The sequence below is a fragment of the Hermetia illucens genome, chromosome 2, assembly GCF_905115235.1.
Source record: "Hermetia illucens chromosome 2, iHerIll2.2.curated.20191125, whole genome shotgun sequence".
Lineage (NCBI taxonomy): Eukaryota > Metazoa > Arthropoda > Insecta > Diptera > Stratiomyidae > Hermetia > Hermetia illucens.
The window spans coordinates 108,785,464-108,804,620 of record NC_051850.1 but is presented as its reverse complement, the minus strand read 5'-3'; the positions used below and the strand labels follow the sequence as shown (position 1 = coordinate 108,804,620).

Sequence of the window (19,157 nt, the reverse complement as noted above, 5' to 3'; positions counted from 1 at the left end):
ACAAATCATGCATACATATGTAATTAAAAACATCAAGAAATTGGGAAACTCGGTAGAAAACTGAAGACAATTCGGGAAACCGGAAGCTGAACGCTTCAGGAATAACAGGTCTGTGTGTCTTACACAGGGTGCGGCAGGATAACTTCCTTTTTTCAAAACTCAATAAAAACTATTGTATACATCGGAAAATATTTATTTATTTTTTATGATATAATGTAGGTACATGTCTAAAGTTTTTTTTACATTGTTTTGAAGATCAAATCTGTTAGGTGACGTCCCCCATTCTCCATACATTGCGTAAACCGATTTCTGGCGTTTGTCATGACTCTTGTTAGCATAGCAGGTGTTATGTTGGCAATTTCTTCTTGGATGTTGGTCTTCAAATCTTGTAGGGTTCTTGAACGGTTCACATAAACCGGGATTTCAAAAAACCCCATAGAAAAAAATCTCAAGAGGACAGATCGGGCGTGCCGGCCATTCCAAACCGCCTCTAATTGAGATAAGGCGCTTGGGAAAGTGTTCCCTCAAAACAGCCATCGATGCTGTTGAAGGGTGTGCTGTTGCACCGTCTTGTTGGAACCAAGTGTCCCCCAAATCCAAATTTTCTAGCCGTGGGTAAAAAAATTCTGTAGCATGTTTACATACCGGACCGAATTCACTGTCACTGTAACCTCATTTTCCTCAAAAAACCAGGGACCAATAATTCCAGCTAAGGAAATTGCACACCACACTGTGACTTTGGGTGAATGCAAATGCTTTTGATGCAATTCTCGAGGTTTGGTGTCAGCCCAGTAGCGCATGTTTTGTTTGTTAACCGAAATGCACGCTGTGTTGCAATAACCGAACATCCGCTTGAAAAGTAAACCTCAACGGCAAAGGCACGCTCCTCACTATTCCAACGTATGATGGCGACTGAACCATGTCGGGACAAAACTTTAAAGTATCCCCTCTTGAACGAGACCACTAGCGCTCCGCTATGACATCAACTAACTGAGTGGCGCGCATTTTAAAAAAGGAAGTTATACTGCCGCACCCTGTATAAGAATATTTGAGTCGGCATTTGTCTCCTTTGTACCTATTTCGTAACTTGTGCCTGAAACATGCCTGTCGTATTTGCAAATAAATAACATATCCCGTTTCAGGAAGAAATCAACTATTTTTTATTTAGATTCTAGTAGAAAACGTGGATAAAAACAACAAAATTGAAATTAATATCTCGTAATGTTTATGCATTTAGTGCGTGTGATCAAAGTCTTAGATTGCAATACATTTGTACAGAGGAGACAACTTTGACCTATTATAATTTTGTCACCATTAATGCCATTTTCACCAAACTTTCTAGAATTATACTCTATGGTGTAGCCTATATTGTGTCGTTAACAACTCTATAATAAACTTGAGAGGGTTTCCAGGTGATTTATAATGTACTAATATACTATGATTAAGTTTATTTATGCAGATATCGGTGTGGAGAGTATCTATATGTGCGTATGTTGTACGTATGTATGTTCCATTCGTTTGCCCCAATATTCGCGTAGAAATCATTTTAATTTACAACTTCTCGTCAAAGATCACTCCTCACATCCTTGTTTGGCCGATTCGTGATTCTCACAGGATGTCTAATGTAAAGTCAACAAGATTTTTTCTTGATCAATTTCTGTTTCATCACTAAAATCGTGCCCCTTTAAAGTCTCGTTCGTTCCGCTTTTCATTGATTTCGCGGAAGCCGACACTGTCACATGAAGTATATCTTGGATGCTTGATAGAGAAGGAGCATTCGGGAGAAACTGGAGGCTATTATAGTGACATATGATGACACAAAATGTCACGTATTACATCCAAGTAAGTAATCCTAGAGCAATTCAAAGTCCAAAGCAAGGCGGGATTTTGTCGCCAGTATCATCCCATCTCATTATCGGGAGCGTCCTTCATGCTATCTTTACCAAACAAACTAGAAAGCATCTCCTTCAACAAACACCTCAGTCACACTAATGACACCTACTTACTCTCTCTGTCAATCTTGAAGCTGGATTTTGAAAATCAGTCTGATGGTAAATAACGGCAAAAGCAAGGTTCTCAGCTTGCGGATCATTGCCGTCTTATCTGTTTTAATGAGCAAAATGTCAAGAGCGTTCATCTATGCCAACAGAAACATCGAATTTCAATTTTTTGTTTGGAATATGGGGGATCCTAAGTACACATTTACTTGATGCTGGCCCGAACTAGATGGAAAGCAACTTACGTTCCATCTGGTCTGGTCCAACATCAAGTAGATGTAAACGTAGGATTCCTCATACCGCAAAGAAAAAAATTGCCTGGCTTAGGCTTAAAGTACTCGCGGTTTTATCATCATCATCAATGGCACAACAACCGGTATCCGGTCTAGGCCCGCAGACTGCAGACATCCCGGTTTTGCACCGAGGTTCACCAATTCGATATCCCTAAAAGCTGTCTGGCGTTCTGACTTATGTCATCGCTCCATCTCAAGTAGGGTCTGCCTCGTCTTCTTTTTCTACCATAGATATTGCCCTTATAGACTGGACTGGATCATACCCGCCCACCATAACCTGTTCAGCCAGATTTTATCCACTACCAAACGGTCGTGGTATCGCTTATGGATTGCGGTTTCCCAGGTTTCCGAGGAATACAAACGACTGGCAAAATGATAGTCTTGTACAGTAAGAGCTGTGACCCTATGGTGAGACGTTTCAGGTGAAACAGTTTTTGTAGGCTGAAATAGGGTCTGTTGGCTACCAACAATCGTGCGCGGATTTCATCGTCATATGATCGGTTGTGATTTTCAACCCTAGATAAGAGAAATTTTCAACGGTCCCAAAGTTGTAGTCTCCTATCTTCATTGCTTTTGTCTGATAGTGCCATTCGATGTTGTTCGTTCTTTCTGTTTTGGTTTTGGCGCTGACGTTGCCACCATGTACTTCGTCTTGCTTTCATTAATGTGCAGCCTAAGATATCGCGCCGCCTGGTCGATCTGGATGAAGATAGAGTATACATCTCGTGTTGTTCTTCCCATGATGTCAATATCGTCAGCATAGGCCAGTAGTTGGGTGAACTTGAAGAGGATGGTGCCTCTCGCATTTACATCGGCATCACAAATCACTTTCTCCAGGGCCAGGTTAAAGCGGACTCATGGCAGTGCATCTCCTTGTCTTAGATCGTTGTTGATGTTGAATGGTTTCGAGAGTGACCCTGCTGCTTTTACCTGGCCTCGCACATTGGTCAGTATCTGCCTTGTCAGTCTTATCAATTTCATCGGGATACCGAAACGGTCCAAAAACCTTGTATACAAGCATGGGCTGATCATAGAAACATATTCAGTTTACCGATATGAGCCGCAGGCAGTACTTGATAGTTCTGCTTACAATATGCATAAAGACTGGCAAGCTCTAACTGATCGCCAGATACCGCACAACAAGCCTCACGTCCTGGGACTCTCGTGACAACTTGGAAAACGAATGAAAGGTTAAATTTTAATAAATAATTTTCATTGCTACCTTTTTGTCGTTTCGTTACAAATTTGGAACTGAAGAATTTGCTCATCCTCCACTTCCACAATCATTGCCGATATTTGGAGCAGTTCCACCAGTCAGCGCAACTGAAGTCGAGGAGGCAATAAAACAAATGAAATTGGGGAAAGCAACAGGACCTGACGACATCGCATCTGAGCTCTGGAAAGCGAAGAGCTGGGACCCAACACTGTGGCTCAGTGAATTCTTTAATCGGGTTATTCAGAAAGGAAGAACACCATCTGACTGGCAAGAAAGTACCACTGTTCCAATATGGAAAAAGAAAGGTAGCCCAGCAGAATGTTCAAATTATCGTCCGATCCGGTTACTTTCCCATACCATGAAGATTTTTGAACGCATTCTTGACAACCGTATTCGCGAAATCGTTGAAATAACCGTGAATCAAGCCGGATTTGTCAAGAACTGCGGAACTACTGACGCAATACACGCTGCACGGTTACTCATGGAGAAACACCGTGAGAAGCATCGCCCTCTTTACATTGCCTTTCTGGATCTAGAGAAAGCGTTTGACCGTGTACCACACGAACTCATCTGGTATGCTTTACGATAACACTTCGTACCAGAAGAACTCGTGCGCTGGGTTCAATTGCTCTACCACGATCCGAAAAGTAAAGTTCGAAGTATGGCGGGTGTATCAAAACCGCTTCGTGTCTCTGTTGGAGTTCATCAAGGAAGTGCCCTCTCACCACTCCTCTTTGTCCTTGTTATGGACACCGTCACACGGGATATCCAACGTCCAGCGCCCTACACACTGCTTTATGCAGATGATGTTTTCCTAGCATCTGATAGCAAAAATGATCTCGAGCAACTTGTTCAAAAATGGAATGATCGCCTCATGCAACACGGTCCCAGATTGAATTTAAACAAAACTGAATTTTTGTAGACCGATCCCCATGAAACAGGCGCAATTACTGTCAGCGGCAGTGATCTGCCCAGAACTGAGCGATTTAAATACCTCGGGTCAACGCTATCAGCCAATGGAGAACTGCGTTATGAAATTGCTTCACGGATTAGCGCAACCTGGATGAAGTGGCGTTCCACAACTGTTGTTCTTTGTGATCGACGTATCAACGAACGTCTCAAATCCGTCCGTCCAGTCGCTCTCTATGGTTCTGAGTGTTGGCCGACCATAAAAGACAATGAACGGCGTCTTGCGGTAATGGAGACGAAGATGCTACGTTGGACTAGTGGCGTCACACGTTTAGATCACATCCGAAATGAGGATATCCGCGATCGTTATGGTGTTGCACCGATCGTGGAAAAGTTGCGACAGAGGCGTCTTCGATGGTATGGTCACGCAATTCGTGCAAACGAGAATTCACTTGCCAAGATTGGTCTGAACATCGAAGTCGATGGTAAACGACCAAAAGGCAGACCTAAGCAACGGTGGCTTGATACGCTGGATGGGGATTTGAAAGCCTCGAGATTGCACCCAGATCAGGCATCCGATAGAGCTAAATGGCGAAGCCGATCACGACGAGCCGACCCCGCTTGTGAACGGGACAAAGGCTGAAGAAAAAGAAGAAGTCACAAATTTGGAACAAACTTGCAAAAAACACAAGAAAAGGAGACAATGTATAGGGTTGCCATTATTGCCTAAATGGAGCAATCATACTTACCAGCTATGGCTGTCTGTTCACCAAAAGTACCCCCGTTTTCCAGATTTTCCCAAGAAGTCTAGGTTCCCCCACCATTGTTCTACGCTAAGTGTTCCTAGGCCGACCAATTCGACGGCCACTCAGGGATAGTGGAGTCCACTGTATGACATAACAAGCAATTGAGTGATCGCCCTTTGTTAAAATATGACCAATCCGCTGCCATTTCTGTTTCTCACCAACAAGTCTGGCGCCACCTGGCCCATACGCCAATGCAGTTCTTCGTTCGAAATGACACGAACGAAAACTTCGAGTAATGGTGGCCGTCACTAGTAATAGTAGGGCTGCTCCCAGATAACAACGCGGACAGAACAGTGGTGTGAAGCAACATTCAACGTTTTGGTCAAAACAGCAAAGACAGATCTTATGCTCTTAACGCGCTGAATAACATCGAGTTCGGTCGCACATCCACAGATACAACGCTAGGCATGTAGGCAAATTCGATGTTCTGCTCATTAAAGCAAATAGGAAAGGTGATTTGTTACTATTACTTCTAACTTCCAATCCCCCTGTGATTGTGTGTTTGTAGATAACTTCCGATAATCCGCCTCGCGCTCTCAATGATTAACCTGAATTACTGCATGTTCCACTCTAAACGAGACCATCGATGCCTCTAACGATAATGGTATCGATATGTTTAGGCTTGACGAATGGGGGGTGAAGAATGGGGGATTTCCGCCGGACCTGGAGTTTTCGTAGCGGCCCGAAATAAAAATTTCAATAAAAATGGGAAGGGCAGCGGCAAGTCGGGACGCAGTTTTCATTATTGACTGCTACCTACATTGAGTGAAAACTAGCAACTATTGATCCCCTGAGGAATCCATGTAATTAAGAAAAATGTTTATGGATTGCTTAATGATAGTTCGTATATTTTTCATTAGAAAATTCGCCCTTACCGGGAAAATATTCTTCATTTTTTTTGATAATTGCTTTTCAAAAGCTTCTAGATTGCTGCAATTTTCGGTATTCATAATAGAAATTAGTTTTCAAACTTAAACAAGTCGGAAGCCGGAAGCTCGACGCTTCAATTATGAAACATTTTGCTTGTTTCTAATGTAAGAATATTTGAGTGCGAAACTACTCCATTTGCATATAGCCCGTAATATATGTATATAATATGTTTATTTAGCCTGTCGATCTACTCACTTAAGTCTGATATTGATATTACCATTTTGGGTTCTAGTGAATTAGTAGTAGTACTATTTTGATCAAACTTGGGAGTAGCGTGGTCTTTATTACTGCATAACTCTGGATAAACTTAAGGCGGGTTCCCAGTTAATTTCCCGTAGTAATATACTATTATTAACTTAATTTGTGTTGATATAGATGGGGACAGTATTTTGAGACCTAGACACGTTATAGAGGCAGCTTTATGATTTTTTCAAATTTGTTCAGTTGGGTAGTTACTGAGAATGGGTTCGTTAAAGAACTCATCATTTTTTACCTACCGCCCCCCCCCCCATCATTTATTTAATACCCAACATTACTATAATATATTTGGTGAAAAATGATTTTACACTCCCCTTTTGCATGTATCAGAACCCTCCCCCTTAAAACTCAACGTAGAAAGATGTACTACATATGTGAGCGTTCACAGTTCTCACCTCTTCACCAATCAGTACAGCCGTTTCTGACAAAAGTGCGAGTGACAGACAGAAAGGCCTGTCTGGAGTTGACAGATCTACAGTCAAGCGCGTCCCTTCATGCGGATGAGGGAATGCTCGGTGGATGCATATGAACATGCACTTTTACGCATTTGGAGGTGTGCGTCCATGGGAATGTTAATGCGCAGGTCGGATAAGCAGGCAGTAAGCTTGAAAAGAAGAATAGAAAGCGAGCGAACAATTCTTTCGGATCCTTACCGGACCTAAAAGGAGAGAAAGGCCTCTCACTAGTGAAGGGAAGGACAACAAAGTGACCAAAGTCGTGCAAACAGCGGCGTCGGCTCCAATCGATCCAAGTGAAGTAAACCTCCAAAAAGGAACCAAAGAAGTATGGACCACGGTTGGCGGAAAGCAAAGTGCCACATGTAAAAGAAGAAACACGGCCCGAATTGATTATCAGCTCAAAGGTCAAATTCGATCCGGAGCTGATCGACCTTAAAGAAGAGTCAGTCGAATCAGATGCTCCCAAAAAAGAGATTTGATGCTGGAGCTAAAGAAGGCGCCGGGAAATGGCTAAAAATTTCTTGGGCAAGGTAGAGAAGTCCGTAGGAGAAGGGACACAAGTACGGGCGGGCCGGGAGATTGTGGTACAATGTAAAGACATGCCGACTCAGCCAGCAGACACCTTGAATTCGGCTACATAGCGGCCAAATGCACTGGTGACTGTGACAGGTTAAAAGGGTGCAGAAAATGTGGGGGAGAAAGTCATATGTTCAGAGAGTGCAATGCTGACCCAATAGGAAAAAGGGCGTCGATTGCCTGCAGGTATTTAGGAGAGCCTTGAATACAGTAAAAAATTATTTGTATCAACCTCAGCTACTGCGAGTCAGCTCAAAACCTGCTCTCACAGACCACCCATGAGAAGGGAATTGAAGCTGCCGTTATCAGCGAGCCTTATCGCAACAGCAAGAGTGGTGCCTCGACATACCGATGCATCGATGCCTACAGATGTAACTGGCAATGCGTGTGGAAATGAAGCCGTCCAAGAAGTGGTGGAGTTTCCAAAAGTTGAATTCGTCGTTGCAAAAATAGTTGGCATCTACATATATAGTTGCTGTGCTCCCCCAAGCGCAACCATAGAAGAATTCGGGGAAATGCTTGGTATGTTGGTCTCCAATGCAAGAAATCGAAACCCCATAGCGGATGGTTTCAGGGCGTGGTGTATGATTTCAACGTGTGGGGTGTGGATCTGGGCAGTGAAACTACAAACACCAGCGGCCATATCCTGCTCGGGGCTTTCGCGGAGCTAGACTTGGTGATTGCAAAGACGGGAAATGTATCCACCTTTCATGAGACAGGATTGAGCTCAATAGAGACGAACAAAATGGTCTGGTTTCTCAGTGAGCATTATACTCATAGCGATCACCAGACAATTTTCCTCCAGATCCAATATGAGCCATGCGGCGATATGCGTTCCCGCTGAGCTGGAAATCAAGGCTGGTCCCTGAAAAAGTTTGAAGAGGATGCATTCGTGGAGATGCTATTCTTCTTGTTCTTTTTCTTTAGCCTTTGCCCCGTTCACAAGCGGGGTCGGCTCATTGTGATCGGTTTCGCCATTTGGTTCTATCAAATGCATTGTCTGCATGCAATCGTGAGGCTTCCCCATCCAGCATATCAAGCCACCGTTGTTTCGGCTAGCCTTTTGGTAATTTACCATCGACTTCGATCGTGGATATCCTCATTTCATATGTGATCAAAACATGTCACGCCGTAAGTCCAACGGAACTTCATTGTATCCATTACTGCAAGACGCCGTTCATTGTCTTTAATATCCGCCAACACTCAGACCATAGAGAGCGGCAGGACGGACGACATTGCTGTAAATTTTAGATTTGAAACGTTCGTTAATACGTCGATCACAAAGAACACCAGTTGTGGAACGCCACTTCATTCAGGTTGCGTTAGTGCGTGAAGCAATTTCACAACGCATTTCTCCATTGGCTGATAGCATTGACCCGAAAAGGTCGTCCGGACAGCTGAGTGGTTAGAGCGCAAGGCTGTCGTACGGAAGGTCGCGGCTCAAATCTCACTGGTGGCAGTGGAATTTGTATCGTGATTTGATGTCGGATACCAGTCGACTCAGCTGTGAATGAGTACCTGAGTCAAATCAGGGTAATAATCTCGGGCGAGCGCAATGCTGACCACATTGCCTCCTAGTGTACCGTTACGGTCTTGAATGAAGTGCTCTAACACACTTCAAGGCCCTGATCCAACATGGATTGTTGCGCCAACGATTATTATTATTATTAAATGATGAAACGTATAATGAGAGCTTGCAACGCTGTCATGCCGACTCCTCGCAAATAGGCGGCCAAACTATTGGTGAAATGACGAGATCGTGGAGGTGCGGGCTGCATATTTTGGAACTAGAAGAATCTGCCAACGATTTAGACGAAGGCGAGACTTCGACAAGAAACGGCAAGTGTATACAAACCTTCGAGGTAGGTTAAAGCAAGCTGTACGGTACCACAAACGAGAATGCTTCAAGGAACTTTGCAGAGAGGGAAACCAAAAGCTCTTGGGAACAGACTACAGGGTGGTTATAAAGAAGATGAGAGAGCGACCACCACAATTGAGCTACCCGTATCTTCTGCTCGATATCCTGATGGCGCTCTTTTCCCCGGTTAAAGGAGAGCGCAGAAAACATAAACAAGCATTGGACGTCTACGCCTTACCTGCGATAACTGAGGTAGAAAAATGCTCGAAAGGGCCATCTACAATAGACTTCTCCCTATCAAAAATATAGGGATGGTCTATCGGAGCGACAATTTGGATTTCGACAAGCCTACTCAATGATCGACACCGTGATCTTGGAGCTGGTTCGAGACGCAATGTCGTCTAATAAATACCATGTCATTGCCTATCGAAAATGCACCCAATTCAGCCAGCTGGGAGTGGATAAAAAGCTCATTGGCTAAAACGAGTGTTCCTAGTTATTTGACTACGCTGCTCGAAATGTACCTCTTGCAAAGGACACTTTAGTAGGATACGGATGCGATATGCAAGCAGTACACCGTCACAGCAGGGGTACCACACGGCTCAGTATTGGGTCTTCTCGAGTGGAACGCGATATACAATGGGATCCTTGTCCTTCCCGTGACGCAGTTCTCTGTTGTATAGACCGCAGCGAATAGATGAAGCTGTCCTCCAGATCTTCTTCAACATGTGGATGCAGGCACAATACCCCAATCCCATTCTCCATAAAATATTCGGTATCGTCAATGATTAAAGCTTTCACGTGCAAACTGCATTATGTCTACTAATTACTCAAGCATGCTCTTGTACTTGCATAAACTTCTTCCACTTGAACGAAGTTTATAAACAGTTTGATTGAAGTGAAATGTGCATGCATCTATTGCGAATTTAAAAGTGCACGCATATGCAAATGGATGGATTACATACATGCAGCGTACAATAATTGCGGTTTCATTTATATGTACATATATACACTACATGTTGCTTATAGAAAAGGGCAATGCGTTGCTGAAGTAAATCTTAAGCAAATGCTGTAATGAAAGTATCTATGGTTGAATACATTGTCATGAAACAATCCCACCATATATGAAACTATGGAATAGATACTTTTGGGGGGATTTTGGCCAATTGCACCGTTAGATCGCCCCAAGATTTGGTACTTTAGTTTCAATTTTATATTTGTGCAGGCAGCACTGAAGTTTCCTTTTCGAAGAACAAAGTGTTTAAAGTATGAGTTCCAATATTTTCAATCGACTACTCCTTGCTCTCGCCTTCGGGGTGTTAAGCTTTGTTGCATGTGTGAGTGTTGAGGTAAGGAATTTGGGGCTATCTTTATATAAGCTCCATTTCGAATATTATAGTATTCTATCTACTTAAATTCATAGCTTTGATCAAGTTATGTGAAAATTTAGGAGAAGTGATTTAATAATTAGCGAATAAATACAAATATGTATATATTTATGTACGTATGCAATTTCCCCCGTCTATTTTTCTCACCTGGACAAGCTGCAGTGAATCTACTCAACGCAGATTTCTCTTTCATCACAGACCGGAAATTGGGATTGCAATTCCGACTACGTGAAATTAAGATTCATGCTCACGAGATCCATAATCGTATCCGCACGTTCTCCCTGCAATCTTTGACCGATATTTAATGCAAATTCAGCGCATATTGCGTAATCTGTTATTAGACTCGACTACCGGTTAGACAAGTTCCCCGACTTATTAATTGGATAATGTATCTCAAGATACGATAATAACTGATTTTAATGTCGTTAACTTCAAAAGGCATACACAGTGTACAATGAGTCTATACTAGGCTTGAAGCTTAGTGGTTTGCGCAGTTGTGGATTAATGCCCCCTTTCAATGTGAATTGTCGCTATCGGATTTGATGGAAATAGTCTGGAAAATGTAGTGTCTGTACTTTGGAGAGTAGGTCAAAAGTGATTGGACTGTTTGCACTTACGAGGATATTTGGACAAAATGGTGAAGTGCTTCGAGCTATAGTTTGTAGTGAATTATCGTGAGAAGTGGCACGAACATTGTTAATTGAGAATAACAAAAAACCGCCAGTTTTTCAAAATTAAGTGCGCACACCTAAGATTTATCCGATTTTATCTCAGATGTCCTTCACTGTACTAGAGTTGATAATTACCCAAAAAGGTACTGACAATTCAATGAAACCGAATTAATTGGAAACCAGAATTCCCCCCCCCCTCCTCCCCTCTTGCTTCTTAAATCACATTCAAACCTCAAGGTTCAATTAATCGTGATATTTGTCTACATTCAAATGTGGTTTGGCTCTAATTATAATTTCTGCAGTACATATTACCAGCAAAATAAAATGAAGATATATGTGTACAGGGGAAATTACGAAGTGCAAAATTTTGAATAAAAAATAAATTTATTCGTATCGATCTACCTTGCGAGTAACAACTAACTAACTTAATCTATGCTTACAATGTATCTTTTACTATCTTCTATTGGTGACTCAACATCTCATTTTTTGAGAACTATATTTCCTCCCTATATTTCCTCAGTTGTGACTCACTTTAGTCTGAATGTATTTACAATTTCCTTGACCTGATTGCCAAGCAGAGAAAGAAGCATTCAGCTCAGGAAATACTGTTCTTTCATCAAATGAAATCCGCGGAATCGATTTTTTTTGCATCAATTGTATCTAGGTATAGTGTAGAATATATGCCCAAAGTGATTTTTTGATATTCGGAGTCGTGCGGAAATTATAGTGTTAAACACGTAATAAGTCACATGCCAGATTTATGTCGATCGCCGTAATAAAGCGCATATTAATCGGTCCGAATGAAGTTCGAATGACTTCGCTAAAAGGACAAGAGTTGAAGCCAAGCCAAGGTTTATGGACTAGATATAGCAGATAAATGGTCAGTTAAGATTTTATGGCTATAAATTACATTCTACTTTTTAAATGCATTTTTCTCGAAACTGCATATTGAAAATGTGCTGAGCGAAGCCCAAAATCTGTCAAACGAAATTCTTTGAAATTTTCACGACTTATTCAGAACATATTTCTACGGTTCACAAACTAGGATAATTTAGTATCTTTTTTTTTTGTAATTCATTAAAGAAGCCTTGAAAAAATACCAAAATTCACAAAAAAAAGTTCAACACGGCACCAAAAATGTAGCATTCAATATTTTTTAATAATCCTTGCGGACTGTAGTTAAGTCTGCAAGATAAAATGCCGTTTACCTTTTTCTTTAAGATGATCACAGCGGCCTCTAGCGTGGCAGCAGAAAAACACCTTGTTTGGAGATAAGTGTATAAGTTGCTCTGTATTTCAATAATGAACTATGCTATCGGGTTGAAAAAATTACTACGCATGCTCAAGATGCTAATAAATACATGGTGATGACCCCCTTAAGAAAAGACTCAAAGTATTCTCTGCTTAATGTCAAAAGTGACTGGGTCTAAAGATGTGAACATGTTGGGTGATCCGAATGCCAAAGTGGATTCTGACAAAATTTTTCTCGCAATGGTCCTGGTATCCGTAACAACTACGATGAAAAGTGTATAGACTTTTGCAATTCGCTCCCTCGTCATCGGTGTCATTGGCGGCGCACTGTTCAAACAGGTTAGATGGGTTTCGACTAGCTATGCATTTGGTTGGCCATTTAGTTAGTTACCAAAAGGCCCATATCGCGTTTAGCAGCAGATTTAGAACTTAGATTCTGAATAGGCGTAAAAAAAGCGTTAACATTGCCCTCGAAAGCAATCACGCAAGTCAATAGAACATCAACTCCCAAAACGATACGAGCAGTCTCCGTATTCGGCTGTCATCTAGCAATGAGTGAAACTTCTTGCTATGCAAGCGACATATGTTCAAAACCATCAGCCAGAAAACATAGTTGACCGGCCTGCTATCAGAAATGCGGGTGTCTCTGTTGCCCAGAAGTACGTTACAAGAACTGGCTGACTGCGGAAACGTCAAGGCGAATCGATGAACGTAAAGAGCTGATGATGACTGTGAGGGAGGGTGAATGCGACACTACCGAGCTTCGTTACCTAGAAAATATGTACGGAGTTTAGTTTACTGCTTTTCCTGCCACTCCTCGATTTCGAGGAAACTTTCGATAGCGCGAACAGGATTTCTCCACAGAAAATCATTCCGGAGAAATTAATATTTATTAACTATATATAGAGCGGCATATGACGACGGTGTTTGTGCATGGTGGTGTATGGAGGTAAAATCTTAAAGTAACTCTTAAGTCCGAAGTGGAGTCCGCTGGGGTTGCATCTTGTCACCGATACTTTTTCTTTTCGTTATTAATGATGCTCTTCATATTGTCTTGGCTGGAAGAGGTGGCGGCGCTCAATGGGGTATGTAATTCTCCCTCAAATATCTCGATTACGCTGATGACATTTGCTTGCATTCTCACCATATCATTGACCTTGGGCAAATGGTTGTGAACTTTGGAAAAGGAGGCATACAGAAACGGACTGAAAATAAACACGAACGAAACCTAGAACCTCAGTCTACCTCGTCACGGTAGTGTTCCAATTTGCAGCAGTGGAAAGAATATAGAAGTCAACGATCCATTTGAATATTTTAGTCGCGCTCTTTCTGGCGATGATGGCGCTGAATTCGTTATTTTTTTGCAAAATCTGGGAATGAACATCAAGTTATAGTTGCATTTGGCTCAAGTGGCTAGAGCGCTGTGCTGCCGTAGCGAATCTCGGGCGAGCGCAATGTTAACCACACTTCCTCCTAGAGTGTACTGTAGTGTACCATTCTGGTCCCCAATGAAGCGCTCTTTTGAGGATGGCTTTTCAGAAGCTCGCAATCACATCGCATGTTCTACTCCTCTAATTGATGCAATGGTGTACACTGCCTCGTGGTCCCCTAAATCCACAACTAGATCCTCGAAACAGAACTGTCGCAGTATGGTTGCCTCTAACCGTCCTCACAACAAGACATAAGCTCTTGGTCTTATGGGTCTTTCATTGTAAAAGATCAATGCCATAAATTATATTAAATGGAGCCCATGGAGGTAAAGCAGTTGCCATGTTGTCATCCATGAAAGTTCTCATCTCAAAATGCGAGCATCCATCAGTTTTCCACTTAACACCTACACGGATACGCAAACTGGCAGCGATTCAGTTTCGTTCACGACTCTTGTTCGGCTTGTTCCGTAAATGGTGTAGGAGTAATTACTAGTAGATAGGATTCACTGTCCCTTTTCCAGTGCGAACCCTCATACATACGTGCTGCCACTATATGCACTATCCACCGCGCGCAGTTCCATTTTGGGGAAAGGTTCCGAAGATGTTGGAATTTGCTCTATCTTGTGAGGGTCTTTACTGGTTATAGTACATGTATCAACTATAATATGTCGTTTAAACCTATAATCGACAGAAATTTTATTATGTTTCCTATTTCCAAGTATTTCAATCTGCCATCTGGTATTAAGAATTTGCATGAACCTACTTTGCACAAGTGTCCGACACTGTCGCCGAACATGTGTGGAGGTTTTGTCACCCTTCTACGGAATCTTCAGATAGTGTCAATAGATATCCCTAGCTTACCCATTGGTTCAAAGTGCGTTTTCCTTGGACCAATGATCCCACCGCCTTCTCCCTCTACCGTAAAGGATCCGTCAGTGTATCAGGTAATCAGTTGCTGATTTAAGGCGTATGTCAATGTCACGCTCTCCCAGATTGCCCTGTTACTTCAACGTATTTCAGACTTCTTATCGAAGTGGGACTTCGTTGTCATGTTATCCTTCGGTATCAATAATTCGGGATTCTGCCTAGAAAGAACATCAATTTTCCTTCGACTGAGGTAACTCCCCATCTCATTGATACTCTCGGACATTCTGAAGATCGCCCTTGCCTGCATTTGTGCGTACGGATGAAGAAGAGTCAATCCCAGAAGAACCTCTAGGGATGCCGTTGGGCAGGTTCTCATTGCGCCACTGATACAAAGGCAAGCCAGCCTTTATAGTTTATGTAACTCCCTGGCTGTTGTGCTGAGTTCAGTTCTTTCTGCCCCCATTTTTCCCTGCCGCGGACCTGCAACTCATGCCGTTGTGGGTTTCCGACATGTTTTCAACATGTATTTTCCAGAGTAGCTTTTGTTTTAGAGTTATTCCCAAATATTCGACTTCTGTTACTCATTTCACCTCCATGTCATGTAATCTAATGGCTCTCAGGTGCTCAAGCTTGCACTTCCAAGCGAATGGTACTATATTGGCCTTCCCTGAATTAAAGCGCAGCCCCGCGTTTTTTGCACCTGTTGGTGATTCGCAGTCCGGTTTGAATTCTGTCACATAAGTATTCTGATATTTGCCCCTACAGATTAAAACAATATCATCAGCATAACCCTGAACCTGTATTCCAGTATCTGTTAGTTCTTCTAAGAGTTCATTAAGCATTGATCACAACCACAGGTATGTAATCATCGATTTCGAGCCAACTAAAAAAATAAAGACTGAATCTGTCTTCCACTCCATCATAGCTAGTTTAACTATTGGGCGTTTCGTACCATAGAAACCTCATCAAGAACTAATTCTTAACTAGCCGTACTAAGTTGTCAGGTTCTCCCAACTTTGCTAAAGTGTTCAAAATCTAAGCATCCATCCATATTATAACACTGAAGGACTAACGGTTTCGTCAATGAACAATTGGTAACTCACCTTCTTCAGCACCTTTCCAATAGTGTTTGAAAGACATCGGGTTGTCTTTGAGATGTGCACTGAGCAGAGAACATTCTACTCATCGTTGAGAATCAAAGGGCTGGTAAACTAGCTGGATCTACTATCAGCTGGTAGGTTGACAACTATGTTTGAAATTCGACTCGATCAATCGACTATATCCCTTTCTTTCCAACTCACGAGATGAATGAGCCCTCATCAATAGTGAGCTTATAAGTATAAATCTCCACTTAAATAGACTTGAGTGGGCCTAAATGGCACTCGTTCATATTTGCTTGTAGCGTTAGGAGTCAGAGTAGCCAAGTTTCCATTACTGAGACACTACGATCGTTGGATGCCCGCTCCCAAAAACCCCCGATACTGGATAGTTGAGGATCCTTTTTTCCGCGTTATGGCTTCTCAACTTCAATTTGTCACAATTTTGGAAAAAGAAAGTATTATTTGTAGCCGTTCCAGCCAATTATAATTATTAGCAAATATGCAAATGTACAACTGACGCGACCAAAAGAAATTTACGGAAAATCTTACAAAGGCTGAACCAACTACTTTCACTGAGAATTTAACTTCACGCTAACTACTTTATCAGGAATGAAAATTGAGGGCGCCAAATAACCGAATATCTATGAGCGTTTATTGACCACAAATTATCATAGAAAGACCCCCTTGGTCATAATGTCTGATGTCTGACTATTAGTTTTTAGAACATAGAAGCATTTACCGTTAAAAATATGCGGCGAAATTGGTGCATCACTTGTCAAATGACCTTAACTGCACTAAACAGAAATATCATATAAACCAGTTGGTATATAATTGACACCACGTGCTGTTTAAGTTTAACCGAGTAAGCATTATGTACGAGACCACTAAAACGTCATTGATAATTAAAATGTGAAGATTGGTTCGTCCAGCTTCGTCCTCCACAATGGTGAAATTAGAACCGATTATGGATGACAAAAGTTGGCTGGCGGTTTCATCCAGGGCAGAGGTAACTCATCAGATGCTGCCTCATCCCTGCCCTGAGAGCAGCGTGACCGAGAGTACCGACAGATGATAACCATTCCATTTATGTATATTCGCAAACATAACATCCGTGCGAATTATATTAAAGTGAAATCCGTCGTAAGTTCGGACCTAAACCAAGCGAAGTGAATTTTTTTTATAAGGATGCTGGGAGTGCTGAATCCGCATCTACTTGATGACGGACCAAACCACTTGGGACGCAACTTACTTCGTCTTTTGTGGTCCACGGACTCCTCTTTTTTGAAATTGTCAGTCAACTTTTTTGATAAACTTCAGTGTTTAACCCAAAAATGAAGAGTCCGTAGACCACAAGAGAGAAAGTAAGTTGCTGGTCCGATCCGTTATCAAGTAGATGCGGACTCAGGACTCTCAGCATCCTCAACGACTTTTGATGTTGCGCCCTCCGCTGCTCTGACTATTCCAGTTAGGAATTCGCATTTTTTTTTTAAGGAACCTGAAGTCACATGAGTGGTAGAATTAGTTCCCCATGAAAAGAGGTGCACGAATATCGTAGTAGAGCTTCTAACATAATATTCCTCCATACACTATCACCTCGAAAAACATCAGAGTTCTGGAAAGGCTATCTGAAGCTAATGTATAAAAGAGCGACGGATAGTCATGTATTTCACATGGAATTTTGCGGTTTCTTTAACTAAATAAAGGAAAACGTCAGGCCTTTAAGTTTCCTGGTGTTGATTATCACACAAACACCTTCATGTACCATGTCATTCCCAAATTCAATGTCCTCTAATCGATCGTATAGTATCCCCTTGTGCTTTAATAATCAGTACTGAAGTGAAAGGGTGTTCAATAACTTCCTCCACTGCTTATTAGTATTTTGACTGAACATTTTCTCCGTTCACATTGCTTTCTTCCGTTATTAGCTAATCAGAGATTCGTTGGGGAATGGTGGTGTTTAGATTTTCATTCATATGTATATGACCATAATAACAATTTAATCTTGCAATAGAGTAACCTGAATATTTTTATAGTCTAACGCTAGGGAATCGTTTAATTTTTGTGAACTTTATTTCCAGGGCTACGGTTCTCTCTATCAACCACAAGCAATCCTGCTACAGCCAGCACCTAAGAAAGAAAAAGGCCAAGACTTGAGCAAAATTCCAGGCGTTCCTGGAGTAGATTATCCTCTTTATCATGAAGTACCACACACGAACTTCAACTGCCACGATGTTCCAGCAGTTCCCGGAATGTACGCCAACGTAGAAACCGGATGTCAAGTACGCATATTAAGCTAAAACTATTCAATATATAAATTGCACTATGCGTTATTATCATTCTCAGGCATACCATGTTTGTCACGATGGTCGTGAAGGATACCAAGGCGCTGCCTTTCTTTGCACCAACGGAACCATTTTCAATCAGAAAGAATTCGCTTGTGATTGGTGGTACAATGTCAATTGTGCTGAAGCAACGCAATACTACCAGTAAGACGTTTTTGCTTCATTTATTTCACTCAATTTTTCAATGAATACATTTTGTAGCCTCAACGCCGACCCAGAGCACAATCCCTATACGCCCAAAAAGAAGCCTGAAGAACCAGCAGACAAATATTTATACCATATTTAACAAGCAACCCTCATGGTATTTCAATTGTATTTAATCACCATCCACATCCGAGCGCTTTTCAATAAAATGACGTGAAAAGTATCTCAGTGTTTCCTTAAATTTATTTAAAATCTGAATCTACAATTATTTAACGCACCAAAGCCAATCGAGGTTTAATGAACACAGATATCGTCCATACGCTTAGACATTTTGCTTTGATTAAAAATATTTAAATTCAAATAAAACACTGAAAAATTAAAAATTTTTGTTTAAGGATCGAGGCGGACTGGACCAGTTGGAAAGCAACACGCTTTCACGGTTGTGGTCCACAGGACCCTCATTCTTGGGCAAGCACCCAAGTTGTAAAATTTATGACTTGCGGGTTCGTCCAGGGCAGAAGCAACACATCAGACGCTGCTCCCACGACAGAGGTGAGGCAGCGTCTGATGAGTTGCCTCTGCCCTGGACGAAACCGTAATTTGGAATGGATGGGGATAATATGTATGTATGATCGAATTAAATAGGCAAAATGAAATAAGAGA

At 41.8% G+C, this 19,157-nt stretch overlaps 1 protein-coding gene across 1 annotated transcript in view; it reads left to right on the top strand.

Annotated features, from left to right (window-relative positions):
- Positions 1–18,717, top strand: part of LOC119648526 — a 150,789-nt gene extending 132,072 nt beyond the window's left edge. The window contains exons 9-11 of the mRNA XM_038050294.1: positions 18,087–18,287; positions 18,352–18,494; positions 18,552–18,717. Of these exons, the coding sequence (XP_037906222.1) occupies positions 18,087–18,287; positions 18,352–18,494; positions 18,552–18,636 (429 nt within the window). The 3' untranslated portion in view covers positions 18,637–18,717. The remainder of the gene's footprint in view (positions 1–18,086; positions 18,288–18,351; positions 18,495–18,551) is intronic.
- Positions 18,718–19,157: the final 440 nt, after the last annotated feature.